Source organism: Oncorhynchus tshawytscha, linkage group LG11, assembly GCF_018296145.1.
Source record: "Oncorhynchus tshawytscha isolate Ot180627B linkage group LG11, Otsh_v2.0, whole genome shotgun sequence".
Classification (NCBI taxonomy): Eukaryota; Metazoa; Chordata; class Actinopteri; order Salmoniformes; family Salmonidae; genus Oncorhynchus; species Oncorhynchus tshawytscha.
In genome coordinates, this window is record NC_056439.1 from 31,946,441 (window position 1) to 31,967,196 (window position 20,756).

Sequence of the window (20,756 nt, forward strand, 5' to 3'; positions counted from 1 at the left end):
AGGGAGCAAGCGTTCCTAGTGTTTTGTACACTGTTTAGAGCTGTGTGTGCTGTGTTGCCCCCTGCAGGTGGAGTGTGAGAGCAACGTGCTGCAGGACGGATCCTTGGTAGACCTGTGTGGAGCCACCCTGCTGTGGCGCACAGCTGACGGCCTCTTCCACACGCCTACCCAGAAGCACCTGGAGGCCCTGCGGCAGGAAATCAACGCAGCACGGCCCCAGTGCCCTGTGGGCCTCAACACCCTGGCCTTCCCCAGCATGCAGCGCAGCCGCGCCCTCTCCTCCCTGGAGGACAAGCAGCCCTGGGTCTACCTGGCCTGTGGCCATGTGCACGGCTACCACAACTGGGGCCATCGCTCGGAGCAGGAGCCCAACGCCCAGCGGGAGTGCCCCATGTGCCGGACCGTGGGCCCGTACGTGCCGCTGTGGCTGGGCTGCGAGCCCGCCTTCTATGTGGACGTGGGCGCCCCCACACATGCTTTTGTGCCGTGCGGACACGTGTGCTCGGAGAAGTCTGCAAAGTACTGGGCCGAGATCCCTCTGCCCCATGGCACCCACGCCTTCCACGCCGCATGCCCATTCTGTGCCACCCAGCTCAGCCTCACTCAGGGCTATGCCAAGCTCATCTTCCAGGGCCCCATCGACTAAGCTGGGGGACCTTGGGCTGGGGGAAGGGATAAAGCAGGAGGGCCAACATGCTGTGAAACTGTTCAGACTATTTAGTGCTCTTAAGTTTTTTTTCTTCACCGGACTGTAAAGATCCCAAAGCTGATGGTGTACTACAAGTGTGTTCCAAATTTCAGTGGCGATTGGCCTGAAGGCAGTGGTCCATCACAGTGTTTGGTTTGGGCTTCTGGTCCTCTGGATGAACACTGTGGTGTACACAGAGACGTGGAGCACAGTGGACCTAAGGCACAACCACAGAAATCCAACATACTCTTCAGCTGCCAGCCATCAGCTTTCAACTGAGCTAACTCTCTGGACTGTGCAAGCTAAAATGACTGCTCAGTTCAAGTAAAAGGGCTACAGAACGGGTCGCTGGAGTACATTTTGTCCCCATGTTATCGGTCATAAACTCCAAACGGATTACAAAGAGCAGATTGGGTGGGGGTTCACGGTCTGATTCTGATGTGCATGATTTTCACAAAGCCAAGACAGCTGGACTGTTGTCTGGGAGGACGAGCGAGCCAGCGAGGTTCATAAATGACTAGTTAAGTGCTCCCCATTGGCTCCTCAGCCCTGATCCGATCTGCAAAGCTATCCAGAACATTTAGCCTTTCCAGAGGTGAGCTGAACTCTGCTCATGAATTCAGGGAACAGATCTTTAAAGAAAACGTGTTTTTCTCTCCTCTTGTACAGAGATGTATTCCAGTGCCTGGGGCTCCCAGTAAAACTCTGGGAATATTTTTACTAGATAAAAAAAAAATTATAATAATTAAGGGAGGGAGATAATTGTGCATACTATAAAGAAATGTAACCCACATTGATTATTTTCCACCTGTTTATTCTTAAGAATTATTTTACTACGCTGAGGCCCTTGTACAGTTTTCTAATGAAAATGTTAATATATTTTTCTCTATTGTAACTTGGGTGCATGTGGGCTGGATCACGCGGGTGTGTTTGAATGTGCCAACACTGGCTCATACTGAGACATAAGTCCCTTCTTTTTTATGACGTTACCAACAACGGGCAACAACAGGCCGCTGGCTTCAACCTTGTGGGCCATGACAATGAATGTATTCAAATACATATTGTCCTCACCATTGGTGCTTTAGCCTTAATTATGCCATTGTTTTACTGAATGGCTAGGTTTTTTTTAAATGTACTGTAAAACCTGGGTGTCTCATATCAGTAAGGCCTTCATCTCCAGTGCAAGTTATTAGCTTTTTGAAGTGTAACTCACTCATTCACACATCCACTCTCACCTGCGAGCTGTCTTTGGCCTTGTCCCACGCTCCAATACTGTTTTCAATGTGCACTTTTGAATTTGTAGCTTTATCTAATGCTGGGTTTTATCCAATAATTTGTACACTTCCAAACCTGGGCACAGTCACTGCAGCATGGATCATACCAATTACCAAAAGAGTTTTCTCTGTGATGCTTCCTGCAGCCCAAAGTGTTATTGTTAACAAACTAAAAACCAAACTGCTATTGTAGAATAAAAAAACAGTTCTGGATGACAGCCAAAGCTGTTTGAGTATACTCAATCTCACAAGGATATTATCATGTGCAATGCCCAATTTAGCAAATACAATTGTGGAGATGGATCAAGTTGGTCAAATACTTGTGTTGATAAAATCAGACTTTAAAGTTGGACAACAAGGTCGAAATAAGTTGAAAATGAAGAATTGGAAACAAATATGTGGACTGTTCTTAGATTGTGGCTAGTTTGACTCTGCCCATATGTAGAGTGAAGCTCAACTCTATATACAAATGACCATCTTAGCTTCATCATGGTTATGACAGTGAGCATCATGATAGTGACATGTTAGCAATGTTCTTACCATGGCTTTCTACAAGTTGCATAATGAATCAACAAGTTTGAAGAGATGGTCACAAGTTATTATTTTCAGCTACACTGAGAAGCCAAATAACAAAGTCACATGTCTACTATGCACACAGGAACACTACAGATGTGGTGTCCTGTCCTCTTCCTTGTTGGTGGACTGCAGAGGTTCCCCTCCAGATGTGAGGTACGCTCTGTGGAGGGTAAAAACATGACCTTGGTAGTATGAAGCCAGAAGCAGTCGGACAGATGTGAGACCATAACAGGTGGTCATTCAATGGCGTTGTTTGTAACTTCCAATTAGCAACGAGTAGCAGGGTAAAGGAGGAGCGTCTCACAGTAGCATTCCTCCCACAGTGCCCAGTCAGTGCTGACAGTAAGTAGATAGACTTGCTCTGGAACAGCTGTAATGTACCTGCCTGACACCAACCTTCCTCCTTGAACATTTGGGAGGGGTTCTGTTGTTCACCTAAGGGCCTGTTCAGTGTATTTCGTCTCCTAACCCTGTACACAGGTCATAGCTCGCACTGATGCTCCCAATACCTACTTGCAAAAATAAACAATTTGTTTAAAAACAAATGTTGCTTGTCTTTGTTTGGTTTCAGTTCTGTGTAGGGACTCTCCATACGTTTAGTTTTTAGTTTTGTAAAGCATCACACTGGGTGAACCTCGTGATTTTAGGTGTTTCCCCTGCCAGGGAAATATACATTAGAAATTCTACAACAGTATGAGTCAACTGATAATCACATGTAAATGTCTATTGCCGATATCTATCAAAATCACTTCTACTGTAAAGAGTGAGGCTTACGTTAAGGCTCCCAAAGCCTTCTGAAAGATAATACTCAGGAACACGTCTACGTTAAGACAGGCTTTGCAAAGGTAAGCAGATGTATTTTTACAGAATGGTGACTATGTTAAAACACTAGCGGAAGGAGGTTCCAGTTCTGAGTGACAGCAGGCCAAGGATTATTTTGGACATAAGTAGCCTGAGATGCCCTGGCTGAGTCTCTAGCTCCCTCACAGGAGAACTGGTATTACTGCACTTCACTGAGGCCATCTTTCATCATAGTTGCTGACATGTTGCATCATTCCTCATTACAAACATTAACCATCTTCATTCTCAAATGTTGATAAAGTTGGCTCTATCAAAGAGGCACAATTTAAGATAAGATATTTTTATCTGGTAACTTTTTACGTGTCATCTAATCAGTGGCAGCCTATTCTAATTTTTTTTAGCATACAGAAAAGCCCATCAGCAACATTTTCTGATACTATCCTTGTTTCAACATGGTAATAGTATCAAGTTGGTATAGGCCTTGTTTTTTACTGTAAATAATGGCAAAATGGGAACATTTTCTGACCCTTTCCTCTGTTTATGCAGAACACTGTACAAACCACTAGAGGACACTATTTCCTCAACTATGGGCATACTGCTACCCAGTGTCCTGTAAGATGCAAATGATGCCCAGGGGAAACATTGAACACACAACACATGGCAGCAGGGTCGTCTCTAATTACCACAGCCACAAAGTCATAAGCCTTGCCTATTTCTACAATTTATCTTCTTAAAATGTGATTTTAATTCAAATCAACCTTAACCACACTGCTAACCTTAAAACCAAAAAGCTCTATTTAGTTTTCATGAATTTTTACAATATAGCCAATTTGGACTTTGCTATCTAGTGGAAACCTGGCAGCAATGGATGACCGATGAAGGGGCCGGAATAAAGGCAGCCATTTATTGCATTATGAATAACAAGACACAGAAGGCACATGTTAATGCGGGTTAAGAGTCATGCTTGTGTTTCTAGCTCCAACAGTGCACTAATATCTAACAATATGCACAGAATGCCAAGGCAGCAGCTACTCTTCCTGGGGTCCAGGAACAATGTATGGACAGTATGTGGATATAATATTTAGTATACCTGTAGGATAAAATTTTGTGTGTATGTATATATATACAGCAATAGATGGCATTGACTAGAATACAGTATATACATATGAAATGAGTAAAACAGTATGTAAACATTTAAAGTGATTAGTGTTCCATTTAGCTATACTAGTGAAAAAGATGGACTCCTGAGAGTTCATTCAGAGTCTTCTTTACTTTGTAGAATAATTACACTACTTGGCCAAAAGTATGTGCTTGTATGGATGTCAAACCAATACATGTTCAGGTCATAGTCACCAATCAACAGCATTACACCTAATAACGGCTTCAAATACCACCGATTTCTATATGGCTAGCTGCACTACATGAGCAAAAGTATGCAGACACCTCATCGAACATCTCATTCCAAGTTGGTCCCCCCTTTGCTGCTATAACAGCCTCCACTCTGCTGAGAGGGCTTTCCACTAGATGTTGTAACATTGTATCAGGGACCTCCTTCCATTCAGCCAGGAGCATTAGTGAGGTCGTGCACACAGTCGGCGTTCCAATTCATCTCAAAGGTTTTCGATGGGGTTGAGGTCAGGGCTCTGTGCAGGCCAGTCAAATTCTTCCACACCGATCTCGAGTAACCATATCTGTATGGACTGTGCTTTTTACATGGGGGCATTGCTGAAACAGGAAAGGGTCTTACTTAAACTGTTGCCACAAGGTTGGAAGCACAGAATCGTATAGAAAGTCATTGTATGCTATAGCATTAATATTTCCATTCACTGGAACTAAGGATCTTAGCCCAAATCATGAAAAACAGCCTCTGTACATTATTCCTCCGCCACCAAACTTTACAGTTCACATTGTATTGGGGCAGGTAACGTTCTCCTGGCATCCGCTAAACCCAGATTTGTCTCGTTGGACTGCCAGATGATGATGTGTGATTTTCACTTCAGAGAACGCAGAGAACGACGAGCTTTACACCACTCCAGCCGAAGCTTGGCATTGCGCATGGTGATTTTAGGCTTGTGTGAGCCTGCTCAGCCATGGAAACCCATTTCATGAAGCTATTATTGTACTGATGTTGCTTCCAGAGGCCGTTTGGAACTTGGTAGTAAGTGTTGCAACTGAGGACAGACGATTTTTAGTCGTTGTTGCTCCTAGATGTTTCCACAATAACAGCACGTACAGTTGACCAGGGCAGCTCTAGCAGGGCAGAAATTGGACTAACTGACTTGCTGGAAAGGTGGCATCCTATGACAGTGCCAGGTTGAAAGTCATGTTTGACTATGGAGATTGCATGGCTGTATGCTCGATTCTATGTGGCTGAAATAGCCGAATCCACTCATTTGAAGCGGAGTCCACATGCTTTAGTGGATCTGTTCATGTAGAAATACTGTACAAAGACAGCAACATTTTTCATCATATACCACTTGCTCCCCTCTAAACTAAGGGCACACAAAAGGATTTAAATAGATAACATGTCATTTAGTCATTTTGCGGATGAGGATGGAACAGTGGGATGCCGTGCCTCCTAATTAACATTAATCCTGTCGATGTTCAGAGGGGTTTGTGTGTCTGCACCCTCACCTGTTTTTCTGAATGACAGCAAAGACACTGGTGAGAGAATGTTAATTTGGAGATCACTGGTTGGCTGCACTGCTTTAAGCAGGGCAGGGTTATGCAAATAAATGACACTGACACAGGTCCAGTTTCTAAATGTTTATGTGACTTTAATACACATTTACTATGGGTAATAGTGATAAAGTTTATTTTATCAGCACTTGACACAGGAAAGAAACATTTTTAAAACACAGAACTTCAAGAGCAGTGAATGTGACCTTCCCTTAATTCCTATACTCTATTTTAATGTTAACTTCACAAATTCAAAGTGCAAATTAACCTTAATGCAGATCACATACATACTGCAGCAGCAGCACGTTAAAGGGATCAGGCTGCAGGCATAAAAAAAAACGTAACCTTTATTTAACTAGGCAAGTCAGTTAATAACAAATTCCTATTTAAAATGACAGTCTACTCCGGCAACACTGGGCCAAATGTGGGACTCCCAATCACGGCCAGATGTAATGCAGCATGGATTCGATCCAGGTACTATAGTGATGCCTCTTGCACTGAGATGCAGTGCCTTAGACCGCTGCGCCACTTGGGAGCCCAAGACTCAAGCATGAAAATAGTTATCAGGTTTGTAACCAAGTACAAAAATGTAACATTTGCCAAGATATTATTCATTTTTTGTGTATGCTAAATGTCAACATTACTAACATTATTCACCTAAACAGCATTGCTATGGTATAGTCTTTAGGTAATAATACAGCAGAATTTTGGGTGGGAGTGATGGTACAATGTTTAAGCATTTCCCATCAAGATGGACATATGTAACCCATTTGTAGACCGGCCCTCGAAGTGTGGCGCTTAGTGCTACTGTGCTCTGGAGGCTTCACAGCATGTATGCCATTGCGGAGCGGTACATCAAGAGCGCATCACAAACAGAGAAAGGTAGACACAATGTGTGTGATTATTTCAGCCCACTGACAGACTGTCAGGATGCCTGCCTTCACTAGAAGCCCGTACCTGCAGGATCAAAGACAGAAGCAGGATACATGTCCTATCAGCCAAAGACACATGCACCCAAGGAAGGGGAGATACAGATGCCCAAGGAAGGAGATTGAACCCAGAACAAACTTCTGAGTCTTTGTCGTCTCCCTTCTGATAACCATGACTACATCACTCCTCCCTTTTATGTTGCACCAAAACATATTTTGAAGTTATGAGGTGAACAGTGTTTGAGTAGGGAGTGGTGTGTTTTAACAGCTGTTGGACAGGTGTGTAGATGGGAAGCTGGCAGTAGGTGAGGAGATTTGTTACACAGAGTGGAACAGGGAAACCCAAGAGCAGACTCAGACGAGGAGACTGGGATGAAGTAACCAAGGTATTTATTGAAACGCAGGGGGAAGATGGAGTGCAGGCCAGTGGAAGCTCAGACGGGTTGCAGGAAACCAGGTGCGGAGGATGAGGCTGGAGCGAGAGGTGTGGGGACAGGGTAAGCAGGTCCGGAGGGGAATCCAAGGGAGCAGTAGAGTGGGGAATCCAGGGCAGAGTAGCAGGATGATGAGACGTGGGACTGGAGACAGGGACCAGAGTCAGAGCGGGCAGAACTGTAGCGGAGAGGAAAACCGTGTCAGGCAAGGAAAACGGGCACAACAGGATCTAAATAGCTAGAAACAGACTGACTGAGCAGAGATTACAATCTGGCAGTGTGGAAGTGGCAGGACTGAGTGTTTGTAGAGGTCTTGATTATGGAACAGGTTGCAGCTGGTGGGGATCTGTTCTGACTCCAGCACACCTGTCTCTGCCCACACAATCACACACACAGAGGGAGAGAGCACTGGGGGAGTGGTGGCAGGTCAAGGAGACACAGGATGAGCAGTAGAGGGCGTGACAGGAGCAGATGTAACAAGATCAGATGTCACAAGATCAGATGTCAACCTCAGTGAATGGTGGGTAATGATACTGGGAGGATGGTGTGGGTATCATGAATTATCATTTGCAGTCCATTACAAAACCACTCAAATTAACTTGATAATATCCATCTTATTATTGAAAATGTGAGTAAACAAGATATCAATTGATAGCACTGCTACATATTTAGGAGGAAAATAGGTGGTGGTGGACAATAATCAAATAGTAGGGGAGAGCAGGAAAATGCTAGGCCTTACTTAAATGGTTTAGAATATGACCATGTGGCATGGTGAGGGACAGCATATGCAATGTATTGCCATTCAGCTATATTGTCATGTAAACCTTATTATCCTAGCAGGAGACGGCATATCTCTTGCTGTGTCTGAACCGTGTAACCGTAATTTATCTTTGTCTCCTCATCTATTTTCTGTCCAAGACCCGGTGAACTGGCATGCGAAATGCCACAGGTGGCTGGAGGCTGCACGCAAAGCTATCAATAGGACACCTTAGCTGGCGACTTGAAGGCTGTGATATTTACCTATGTCCCAGCGTGCTACCAAGGCAAATAATATGCAGATCATCGTCTGTAAATAAGAGATAGGGTTATCCCCCCTCGCTTTAAATGAAGTAACAACAACACGAGCACATCGTCACACGCACAAACACAACAAGACGCACGTTTGTTTCCCCGCTTTTTAATTTAGTAAACTTGGCAGTCGTTTTAATCTCCCGGCAAATTGAACCGGTAGGGGATCATGGCAAGCGTTGGATGAATATTATTAATTGCTGGCTATATCTGTCTTGCGCAATTAGTCACTGTTTGCCGCAGAAAACGTCTCATTAATTATCCAAACCCGTTATTCAGCTATAACTGAAGTTACATTTACCTTGAAATAGTGGCAGGCAGAGGTCCACGCTTACCTGGGGCCCATGGTGGAGCACCTCTGCAAATAAATCAGGGTAGAGAGGGTATTTGAAATAATGTTTTAATTCCTCAACTCAACCTCCTAAAAACAGTCCTTCTGCAGGTGTAGTTTGAATGTTAAATATTGCATTTTGCTCTAGGACTGTTTAATGTCACATTTGTCCCTTGTTACATTTGTCCCCACTCTCCCCAATGACCTCTGCCTGTTGGAACTCAAAACAGGCCCAACCTGGTGAAGAAGACCTTGACTTTATGACCTTTGTGCTGTTGCTGGGCATGCTCTGCGCATGTTTGTCATCAACTACATTTGTTTGTGGGCAGATGACCTTCTTCTGATTTTACCACTCTCTCTAGCCCTTCTTTCTCTTCTCTGTCACTCCCCCCTTCTCCAATTTCCTATTTTGTGGAAGCTGTGGCATATAGCCTACTCATCCCAACAAGGGGACAAATTACTTTAATTACAGAGTAATTGCAGGAGTCGTGTGTTAATTAAATCTTTATCAGTTTAAGTAAGTGGATTGCTCCCACATGGAAACCATGCTGTGACGTGCTGTCTCTCTCCCTCCTCCTGTTATTTCTAAATTCTTCACACCACAGTCATAGACTATCTTATTTCCTTTATTCTCACTCTCCTCCCATTCTCTCTCTCACACACACACACACTCCTCTCTCTAACTTCATTGTGTAGGATTAGTGCCATGTTGGAGGGGTAGTTTGGACCAACTGTCAGTAGCCAGCTGCTTTTCTGAAATGCCACAACAAACATGATAGAAACCAAAGTGAGGTAGTGGCCTTCACTGCAAACCAAGATACAAGATTTATCTTCAGGTTCCTGTTGTTTTGCAAAATTGAATCCTCAAATTTTAATTGGTCTCCATTAGGTGTACTGCTCTGGGCGATTGGAACAAGGACTCACTTTGTTGTCCTCTGTTCTCCCAACCCCATTGTGTTCCATTGTGCAAAAGGTTGATTATGATTTGTTTATCCTTTCCATCTAGCAGTCTAGTTTAGGAACATTTTCTAAACCAAATGGTGCAAAGGGAAAACGGTTAACGTTAGCTTTAGTCTACAACATCCTTGTTATTCAGTTGATAGACACTGGTCCCAACGCAGTTGTGTATTTTGTTTCCCCTGTCAACTGACTTACATTGAGTGGTAGCTAAATAGCTTTTCAATCACAACCACATCAGTAAGAATCCTGTCTGAAATAGCTTTGCCACCTGCAGTGTTTAGACCACCTATCAGTACCCACTAGGAAAGACTCTGGATCATAAAAGAGGAGTTTCTCTGGTGTAGTCCCTGTGCAGCTTTTGTGTTGTGTACGTGATCACTACGTTCAGGGTGCTATATAAAAGCAGCAAAGTATGAGGCCGACTTTCTGCTTGTTTGCATTTGATCTCTATGGATATACACAGTGTGGATAGTGTCAGTCTGTGTGTGCAACTGTGTGGCGGGAGGACAAACAATTCTATTATGACTGTGAAGCATATTTCACAGGGGCTTTTGTGGATTACACAGGGTTTGCAGGATGCTTAAGGTAAGATTAAAATAGATATAGTAAATCACAGTCAGAGAGAAATCAGACCAAATAGATATATTTGAGTAGCCACTTCTTTGCATGAGTGTGTGTGTATATGCGCTCTGTATGTGTATTTGTCAATGTAAGACATACAAGTATGGTGTGGATATTATGGTGGGCTTCACTCTTTACAAGGGCAGGGAGAGAATTACAGTAGAGACAGATGTCAGACATTAACCGGCTAGCTAGCCTACTTTATCTAAGGCCCCCAACCCCCACTACCTGTCACGGGCGTCTTAAGAAGTGGACCAAGGTGCAGCGTGGTGAGCGTACATATTCCTTTTATTAGATCAATGTCGTCAACAATAAACAAGACGACCGTGAAGCTTAACAGGGCTATGATGCCTCTAACAAAGTTAACTACCCACACTGAAAGGAGGGAAAAAGGGCTACCTAAGTATGATTCCCAATCAGAGACAACGATAGACAGCTGTCCCTGATTGAGAACCATACCCGGCCAAAACATAGAAATAAAGAAACATAGAAAACAAAACATAGAATGCCCACCCCACATCACACCCTGACCTAACCAAATAGAGAAATAAACCGTCTCTCTAAGGTCAGGGCGTGACACTACCATTTATGATGGATGCCCTTACCCTATCACTGCACTTTACAAATCACCATTGCTAACACATTAATTTCTTTCTGTACACATAGGCTAACTGCAAAGATAATGAACGTAATACCACAGCCATTACAGATTAGTATTATTTGCTAATAGCTTGGCGCCATATGGAACCGGGGATTCACCCATGTGGGTAATTCCCATCGTTGGACAAGCTGTCAATAAAAAAAGTCTTACATTTTCAGCAAGCATGGGGGGGAGGGACAGGGAGGGGGCTGTGGCTGCTGTATAATCCCTCAGGCTCTGTGATGAGTTCTGTGTCACTAATGTGGCCTGCCAGCCTGCCACATACAGTACAGACATGCCTCTGTACTTTGTGCAGGCAGTTGAGTTTGTAGCTACAGTAGCAGCCTAGCATGGGCTGTCTACAAAGTTCAGAAATGCAGCATGAGACAAATAGAAAGGTGAGTTGTTGTGGTGGCTGGTGGTCCAATCTGGGTTTCCTGGCCAAGAAAGGCATTTTAAACTAACTAATGAAACATGTTTCAAGCTCAAAAAAGGGAAATACAGAGTAGCAACTGTTCTGTATTGTCCAACGATCCCCTTGGAGGATTCCTCCGTTGACAACCCTCTTGTTCGGTTGTTTGGGGGAGAACTTGAATCTGTGTGTATGCTAAATACACCACGGTGCATCTGTGCATCTATAAGGCCTGTCGTAAATCCTCCTTTTCTATGTGCCGGGATTTGTGAGAGTAATGGAACACTCCAACTTCCCCCTTCTCCCTCCTCATATCCCTCTGCCAGCGCTGCAGCCCAGCGGATAACCAAGCGTGGATTAAGAGTGACATTACAGTGAAGAGATGGCTGAGCTGAGAGTGAAGAAGGGTGAGTGCTGGTGTGTGTATATATGCTGGATGTGAGTGTGAGTGTGTGTGTGTGTGTGTTTAAGACTGATTAGACAGTACGGGTGTTGGTGAGAGGGGAGAGAGGATTAGAGAACCATCTCTGAGTTCTTTAGGTGCTGACACCACTCCACCTCGCCAAGGGCTCAATTTACTGAGGGATCAGACCCATTTATGATATAGTGTGATTATTATCAGTTCAAGAGGGCAATTTCTTTACTAGGGTAACCCTTCAACTTGGGAATGTGGACACTTGTGAGACATTTAGGGGTGCATGTACACCTCATTTCAGTATAATTGCACATTAGCCCACATTTGAACATGTACTGTGATGTAGCTGGACTTATAGAATAATTAATCTATGCAGCTATAAAACACAAGAGAAAGGAGAAGTATATAAATGTGTCCCCACAATTATGTGTCGACACTTCCCTCTCCAGTCATGATTTAATGCCTAAAGCGAACCAAACACTTTAATAATTTTAGTACATTTTATGGACAGATTTGTAGAGCTTTTGAAACAAGAATATCTGCACCATCTACATTCTACACCAGTGAAAATATTATTTGATCTGAGATGTTGACATGATCATCTGCTGTATGTTAAGTGTTATTCATATAGGATGCTAATCTCTCCTCTCTCCATCATATACAAGAACCTAGAGCCCTTTCCAGCTTGACTGACTGCATCAACACACCCAATCAGGAACCAAAACAAACGCAGCTCCCTTCAGTAATTCCCTAACACCTCACAGGATGACCGTGGCGTATAGCCTCTTTCAAAAGACTCCAAATCCAATAAGGCAGCTGGCTATGTTTGAGTTTAAGTTTACCTGGTTTGTCAACATTCTTAAGCTGGCCCAGTGTATTGGCTCCCTTGTAATGCATTGTACTTCCTCCTCTGGCTGATACAGCGTAGTCCATCATTGAGCATGTGATTACACACTCAAAATCAGGTTAGAAGATACAACAAAAAAATGACAGAAGTCATGGTCCCCTTAGGTTTTTCTCAGCATATTGAGCAAGTTACAGGGCAATTTAATCTTGCTCTATCCTTCCATAATCACTTTAAAACACTTAGGTTACAAACATATTCAACGTTCAACCCAAAAACATTTTATGGAGCCTTATGATGACCATAGGTCGGGATGAAGTATCAGATGATATCATAATGATGCCTGTCAATCAATCTCAAAAAGAGCAGGCAAATGTTACATTTTCAAATAGATGTGCAAGATGTGGATGTTTGTGTGTGTTTGCCAAATGTTCAGACATTTTAACAGGATTACTAGTAGCAGGCTCTGGTAAAAGTATAGGGTATCACACATGCACTCTATTCCCTCTTGTTGGATGTGACCTAGACTACCCTAACCCATTTTTTTCTCCCCAAATCTACCATCTGTCAATACTGCAGTTCCCTCTGGTTGTCCCCCTGTCCCTTGGAGAATGCTGCTGATGGGCAGACCAGGAAGTGAAATCAGCAGTGTGACTATTGTCATTTGAACTTTATACGGAATAACCTGTTGTGGACCATGCAAGTATTTTTGGAAGCTAGCTATTGATTGGTTTCTTACAGTAAGACGTTTAATCAATAATACCTAATATGCACGAGTCAATATGAATGTCGCGTCTTTGTAGCAGAGAAATAGAATGCGCATGGCATGGGTCTGGAGTAGTTACCAGTATCTTGGACATTACTTTCAATGAATAGGCTAGCTAGCTACCGTAGCTGGCTAGGCTACGTTAGCTAGGCTGTGCTTTAGAATTAGAATAGCTAACGTTACTTTGGCACAACAACGAAAAAACATTTGTAAATAGGCGTTGGGGTGTTAGCATTGAAACCTAGCGCTAGCTAGCTACTCATTGTTTCAGTGCTAGCTTAGCTTTCCAGCTAATTGTGCATGCAAGCTAGCTATCAATTCGTGTTTTTTCCCCTCTATCTAGCTAACTAGCCAACTAGCCATGGTGGTGGAGCAGAGAAGCTGGGTGCTGACTGGCGCCACTGTCGCCTTTGTCGCAGCGCTTTACCTGCCCTGCACACAGAAGGCTGTCCCCGGTGGAGACTCAGGTAAAGCTTATGAGCTTGTCAGGCAGCCAATCGTGTATGGTTTATGACGAGTGACTGGTGGTGACGTCTCACCTACCGGTGATCTGACTAATCATACAGGTACTATGATACGGGTCTGGTAGCATTGCTCTTGTTAAGGATACCATTTAATCACAGTATATCATGGTTTGTGAGCAAATAACTTTTGCATACACCTTTTCAGTGTGCATGCAGAAGTAGCTAATGTCAGTTCCATACTCTTTACATTCAAAATGTTCTCTACTTACCCATATATAACTTGTTACTCCGTTACATCCAAAAACGTTTATATTATATTCAGTGCACACTTTTCTGGTGGTGACATTCCAGTGCATTGAATCTTCTCATTATATGAGGTGCCTGGATACAGCTCTGTTCAGTGGCATTGGTGTTGAATAAGCCATCAAGTCCTTTGTTTTAGTTTGTACTGTACTGTCCATGGTGCTGACTGTTTGTTTTCATGTGTCCTGCGAACATACAGTAAACATCTATGCAGTTCTATAGGCTTATTTGATAACATTTGCTAATATTCTTCTATTTGTTTAGTATATATTGTGCACACTCAGTCTCTTATAGATTGTCTTTTTAACCATCACAAACAAATAGTAAAATTGTATGTAGTTTTATAGGCCTACTTAACAAAATGTGAAATGTTTCCACTATTTGTGGTCAGAACATTGTTTTGTTTCTCATGTGCTTCCTCTGTCTCTTCCTATCAGAGGAGATTATTTTGGCATAAAGTGAAGATTGGCAGTGCACATTTATTTAGTGATAAAGTAAAATTTTCATTCAAATTATGACAATGAACTGCGTTTTAAAGTTGTTTAGTAATGTATTCAGCAGGTAGTGGTGTGTCTCTGCTTGCCTGCAGACGGAGACAGGGAATTACTCCAGTGTCAGGATTACTGATTCATAGATAACCATGGATGGGAGACTGACATTCACATCTGCCACAGTACTTTTGTCAGGCTTTAGTGTCAAAAGTCTCCTCTCCTCCACCATTTGCATTGTTATTAACATAATGTGGGTTTATTTCCTAAAGAGAAACTGCATTTCCTTCAAAAATCTCTCAATAAGAACAAGATCCAAATGTTTCTCTTTAAGAAAAACGGTTTTGTGTTGGCTAGTAGTTTACTAAGTTTAACATTCACTTTTGATGTACAGTAGTTACTAAAATAAGAAATGCCTCATTTATATGCCTTGTTATTGCAGAGAGCAATGGTTATTTAGTGTAGGTAATCTTTAGTTTATATGTTGTTGCAGGGATAATTGCAGCTACTCTTGACCCATGGTAACAAATTTCCATACTAAATCTTTTTATTATGATTTTTGACAACATTCATTTAATGCATTTCATGAAGTAATGGCCTGTGTAAGTAGGCTACAAACTGTGCTTAGAAATATCATACCCGTATGTACACTACATGATAAAAAATGTGGACACCTGCTCGTCAAACATCTTTCCTGCTATTCCAGCCTCCACTCTTCTGGGAAGACTTTACACTAGATGTTGGAACATTGCTGCAGGAACTTGTTCTCATTCAGCCACAAGAGCATTACACGGAACCCAAACCGGCTGCGCGCGTGCGCTATCGTGCATACATTTATTTTACTCTGAACCAATGACATTAATTTGGGGACAGGTTGAAAATCATTAAACATGTATGGCAATTTAGCTAGTTAGCTTGCAATTGCTAGCTAACGTTAATTTGTCCTATTTAGCTAGCTTGCTGTTGCTAGCTAATTTGTCCTGGGATATAAATATTGAGTTGTTATTTTACCTGAAATGCACAAGGACCTCTACTCCGACAAAAAACGTCCAACCGAATCGTTTCTAGTCATCTCTCCTCCTTCCAGGCTTTTTCATCATTTAATTTATATGGTGATAGCATCTAAACGTTCATTGAATTACCACAACTACAGGCAAAACAGTTCGTCTTTCAGTCACACCCACGTGGGTATAACCAATGAGGAGATGGCACGTGGGTACCTGATACTATAAACCAATGAGGAGATGGGAGAGGCGGGACTTTCAGCGCGTTCTTCGTCAGAAATAGGAATGAGTTATATTTTAGCCCTTGGTGTAGCAGACGCTTGTTGGCTCTGGAGCAGTGTGGGTGCAACAATTGAATAACATGGATTTCTAAATTTAATTTGCAGTGCACCCGATGTATCGGGTCTGGTCAGCATGTTAGGATGTCAGAGACTGATGTTGGGTGATTAGGCCTGGCTCACAGTCAGCGTTACAATTCATCCCAAAGGTGTTCGATGGGGTTGAGGTCAGGGCTCTGTGCAGGCCAGTCAAGATCTTTGACACCGATCTCAACAAACCATTTCTGTATGGACCTCTCTTTGTGCACAGGGGCATTGTCATGCTGAAACAGGAAAGGGCCTTCCCCAAACTGTTGTTACAATGTTGAAAGCACAGAATCGTCTAGAATGTCATTGTATGCTGGAAGTAAGGGGCCTAGCCTGAACCGTGAAAGTAGCCCCAGACCATTATTCCTCCTCCACCAAACTTTACAGTCGGCACTATGCATTGGGTCAGGTAGCTTTCTCCTGGCATCCTGCAAACCTAGATTCGTTCATCAGACTGCCAGATGGTGAAGCGTGATTTATCACTCCAGAGAATGCTATTCCACTGCTCAAGAGTCCAATGGTGGCGAGCTTTACACCACACTGTGCATGGCGATCTTAGGTTTGTGTGCGGCTGCTCGGCCATGGAAACCCATTTCATGAATTCCCCGATGAACAGTTCTTGTGCTGACGTTCCAGAGGCAGTTTGGAACTCTATAGTGAGTGTTTCAACTGAGGACAGATGCTTCAGCACTCGGCGGTCTCATTCTGTGAGCTTGTGTGGCCTACCACTTCGCGGCTGAGCTGCTGTTGTTGATCCTTGACATTTCCACTTCACAATAACAGCACTTACAGTTGACCGGGCAGCTCTAGCAGGGCAGAAATTTGACAAACTGACTTGATGGAAAGGTGCCACGTTGAAAGTCAGAGCTCTTTAGTAAGGCCATTCTACTGCCAATGTTGTCTATGGAGGCTGTGTGCTCGATTTTTATACACCTGTCAGCTGTGTGTGGCTGAAAAAGTTAAATCCACTGATTTAAAGGGGGTGTCCACATACTATTGTGTATATATAGTGTAGGTTCAGCTACAGTGAAAGTGGATTTGGGGGCATGAATGCTTTGCTCACTAGGTTTGTGTTGTTCTGGCATACATTCTGCAAAGGGGAAATACATTGAAACTGCATTTTGCAAGATGGAACCATTTGAAAAGCCTGGGCCAGATATGGGGGAGTAGGGGAGAGTACAGGAGAAAAGCCCCGAGTAGCCCTGCTGGTTGTGATGCTGCCGAGAGGCCTGGGCCTTTGAAAAAACGTCCAGACCCTTCTCCACAGCGTTTAGGGACGGTGCAGGATGCCCGCTCCGATAGTGCCAGCTGAACACCCTTTCCCAATTCTCCAGGTCTCCGTTTCCATGTTCTAATCTCTTTAGGTGTGATGCGCCCCAGAGAGGCTTGAGCACACCCTGCGGGAACGCTGTTGTCTAGGAATGTGGTGTGTGGAAGTGACAGGGATTATGGGAAGGCTGGTGTGGGTGCCTGTGCTCTGCTATAACAAAGACTCTTGGCGTCCACGCTGCTACCCTGTCGACTCATATATTTTCCCATTTTAGTAATGGGACCACAGCACTGCTGTATCTCTGTGCCTCTGCCACTCTGATGTTGTGGCCCTATATTATTTACAATTGTATGTTGGTGTGTACAATATGTAGTGTGAAATGGAAGATGAGACAGAGTGATGATAAATGATGACAGGTAGTTCTCATGCCAGGTGAAATGGACCAATGGAAACATTTGAGCTGTGCAATTGAAGAGGTTTCGGGTTTCATGGCCTATTAAACTGATAAGAGTGAGGGCACTTCATGCGCCAGAAAGTCCAACATGATAATGCACTGTATCACAGAGGTTAAATGCAGAAAATAGAGGCAGGTCGGCCAACTGTTTGAAATTATACTGCAATGTTCTGTCATTTTGGTATTGCATCAAAACCTCAGTTCTTGCAATTCTACAGTCATTTTCTATGTTTATGTGTGTTACTGATATTTATAAAAATCATATTTCTCAACTGAAAAATGTATTTTAATTCAGTCAATATGGCCAAACATTAATTATAGCACAGAGCTAGAAGAACCATTTCCAACTATATAGCCTACATTTATTGCAAATTGACCACATGTAACACCATCAGTACAATTATATAGGCATATTTGCAAAGACTTTCTTATACACAAATGTATCAGTCAAGTTATATTTCATACAAAACCTTGATGCAAAAACTACAATTCTCATTTCTTAATCTGTTTTTATGTAGAAAAATATTGCAATTGAATTGTACCCCAGAGAAAACAATATCTGATTTATCTATATTCGGCCAGCAGAGGGTGTTGTGTAGGGCACACGCATTTATCAATTACATTTAATCTGAACAAAATTTCAATTTTCATGAGTGGGAGATGCAAACATTGAGTGAAAAATCTGTGTAATTGGAAACGCATTGGATAGATTCTGGCACAAATGGTTTTGTGCCCAAAATGATCTGATGCATCCTGAAATAGCGTTTAGGGGGATGAATGCATTTTATGCTGCACCCCACACAGAGGTAGAGACAGTCATAAACCTTGCAACCAGCTCCTGTGTCCTTAAGCTTACCTCATCATGCTCTCATTGTCACCAACACTGCCTCCATCTCTGTGTCCTCTCTGGACCAAAGGAGAGGCTGGGAGTGTGTGAACAGAGAGAAAGGGATGGAAAGACGAAAGAGAAGGGACCTGGTGCATGGGGAGGTTTGGAACAGGAGCGATACTCTCAGATCAGCCTACGTGTTTGCCTGTGTGGCGAAGCATTGGGGAGGAAGTGTTATGGTGTGTGTGTGTGTGGCGGAGATGGGAGTAGTTTTGCTGTGTGTGCGTGTGTGCATGTGTGTAGGGGGGAGAATCGAGAGAGGAAGAGAATGAGCGTGCCGCTTAGGAAATGTCACACTGGGAAGATTTGCAGGTTTTGTTCCAGGCAAATTAATGCAAAACCCCAGTGCAAGTATTTGATTTGGGAAAACTTTGGAGCAGACTTGTCTCTTAATAATAATTATTGGGTTTACATTAATTTCCTCCCCTATTGTCTTCCACAGGAGAGCTGATCACCGCTGCTTGTGAGCTGGGGGTAAGCGTTAGCCGTATTGTTTAATCAATTCACTCATTAACTCCTTTAAGCATTACGGAAGTTTAATTAAGCATGGGCAGAAAGCAGATTCATTTACTTTCAGTCCACAGGTTTTTCCCTTCTTTTCTATACACTTATTTGACTAAGTTGGAAGTAGAGAATGCTATAATTTGCAACCCGTTTTTCAAATCCAATTAAAGTCAATGGTAAGGCGATGGCTTTCTTAGCCTCTGCCTTATGTATGGTATAAGGCTCATTATATCTTTTTTGTGTGTGTGTGTGTAAGCTGGGAAGAATGAACTAAATCGGGTTAACAGTTATAATAAGTTGTATTATTTAATAAAGTTTATTACGCTGCTGTGATCCTTTTAGGGAGGCTGTGTCGGTGTCACTATGCCAGTAATCCTGCCGTTAGTGCCGCAGTCCGTGTGGCCTGCGTGTCAGGCCTCCCCAGTGTTCGGAGGTCCTCCCTGGGCCCGGGAACGCCGGCCCTCCCCTCTGATCCCCTGAGCTCTGGAGCTCTCTCTCCCCACAGCTCCCAGTGGCCTTGGTGTCCCTCCGCTGTCCTTTAGCTCTTTAACTATGAGCCGGTCCATCTGGATTTGCCCCCACATCCCGTCTTTCCTACCTCCACCTCATGTTCACCTGTGTGGTGCTGCCTGCCTGTCTGACCCACCCATCTGTTTATCAAACTGGGAATTTTCACTGTCTCCCTTCACCCCTTCTTTTTCTTTTCTCTCTCTCTCTCTCTCTCTCTCTCTCTCTCTTGGGCTCCTACCCCTTCTCTGTGCCTTTTTACCGCCCACATTTCTTCTCCTTCTGTCTTTCCATTTGACCTCCCTTTGACCGCCCTCGCTCCTCCAGTCTCTCCCCACTCTCCTCAGACCTAGCTGAGGCTGGTTGTTGTGGACATACCCAGGGATCCAGTGAGCCTCGGCCGTGTCCGTGATGATTGGTGGTGCAATCACTCTCTCACCTCTCAGTGGCGGCTCCATTTGAAGGGCTGCCCCTGCTCTACGGCTGACCCAGCCTTATCTGTGTCAGGGAAGGAGTCTGTGTGTAATGACTGAGCCCTTATCGGCCTGGAGGAGACTTAGCGGCTAATTGCAGTGATTTCTGGGATCCCCTGGGTGAGAGTGTCTGCGGCTCTGAGGGGATTTGGGGGGCTGGTGTGCACCACGTGCTGCAGCACGGACCCCAGAGAGTTGCCTTGTCCTTGGGAAGTGATGAAGGGAGGAAGAGGAGGAGGAATGGTTTGTGTAGAGAGACAAAAGAGGGTTGGGAGGCCCTCTCAGAGCAGAGTCAGTCAGTCAGCGGTCAGGACACAGCAACAGTATGGCTGTCTAGGCCTACCACTCCATCCCTTCACTTCCACCACCACTCCCCCTGGGGCACTCAGGTGCAGCACTGGTGGAAGTGAGGCTAATTAAAATGACAGGCTTTCATTACCCTGCTACCACCTCTCCCTTTCATCCTGCCTCAGCCCCGTACCCCCACTCTGTATAGTTCCACCACACTTATTTAAACATTTCCCACTCCTCAAACGCATTAGCCTGATATCCTGGGCCAGGAGTATTTCCTGAATGGGCCAGGAAAAACTTCTACCT

At 43.8% G+C, this 20,756-nt stretch overlaps 2 protein-coding genes across 6 annotated transcripts in view; both read left to right on the forward strand.

Moving 5' to 3' along the window:
* The window catches only part of LOC112261752 (E3 ubiquitin-protein ligase pellino homolog 2), a 42,807-nt gene extending 39,724 nt beyond the window's left edge, over positions 1-3,083 (forward strand). Inside the window, exon 6 of the mRNA XM_024437348.2 lies at positions 68-3,083. Within this exon, the coding sequence (XP_024293116.1) occupies positions 68-646 (579 nt within the window). The 3' untranslated portion in view covers positions 647-3,083. The remainder of the gene's footprint in view (positions 1-67) is intronic.
* A 4,730-nt stretch (positions 3,084-7,813) lies between these two features.
* Positions 7,814-20,756, forward strand: part of LOC112261753 (transmembrane protein 260) — a 51,204-nt gene continuing 38,261 nt past the window's right edge. For 4 of the 5 annotated variants that reach the window (XR_006084559.1, XR_002955200.2, XR_006084560.1 and 1 more), the window contains exons 1-5: positions 7,814-7,901; positions 11,740-11,820; positions 13,252-13,412; positions 13,782-13,905; positions 19,118-19,149. Coding sequence is in view for 2 of the 5 variants with exons in the window: in XM_024437349.2 (XP_024293117.1) it covers positions 13,800-13,905; positions 19,118-19,149 (138 nt within the window). In the remaining 3 variants the exon portion in view is untranslated. The remainder of the gene's footprint in view (positions 7,902-11,739; positions 11,821-13,251; positions 13,413-13,781; positions 13,906-19,117; positions 19,150-20,756) is intronic. The other variant, XM_024437350.2, reaches the window with a different exon arrangement.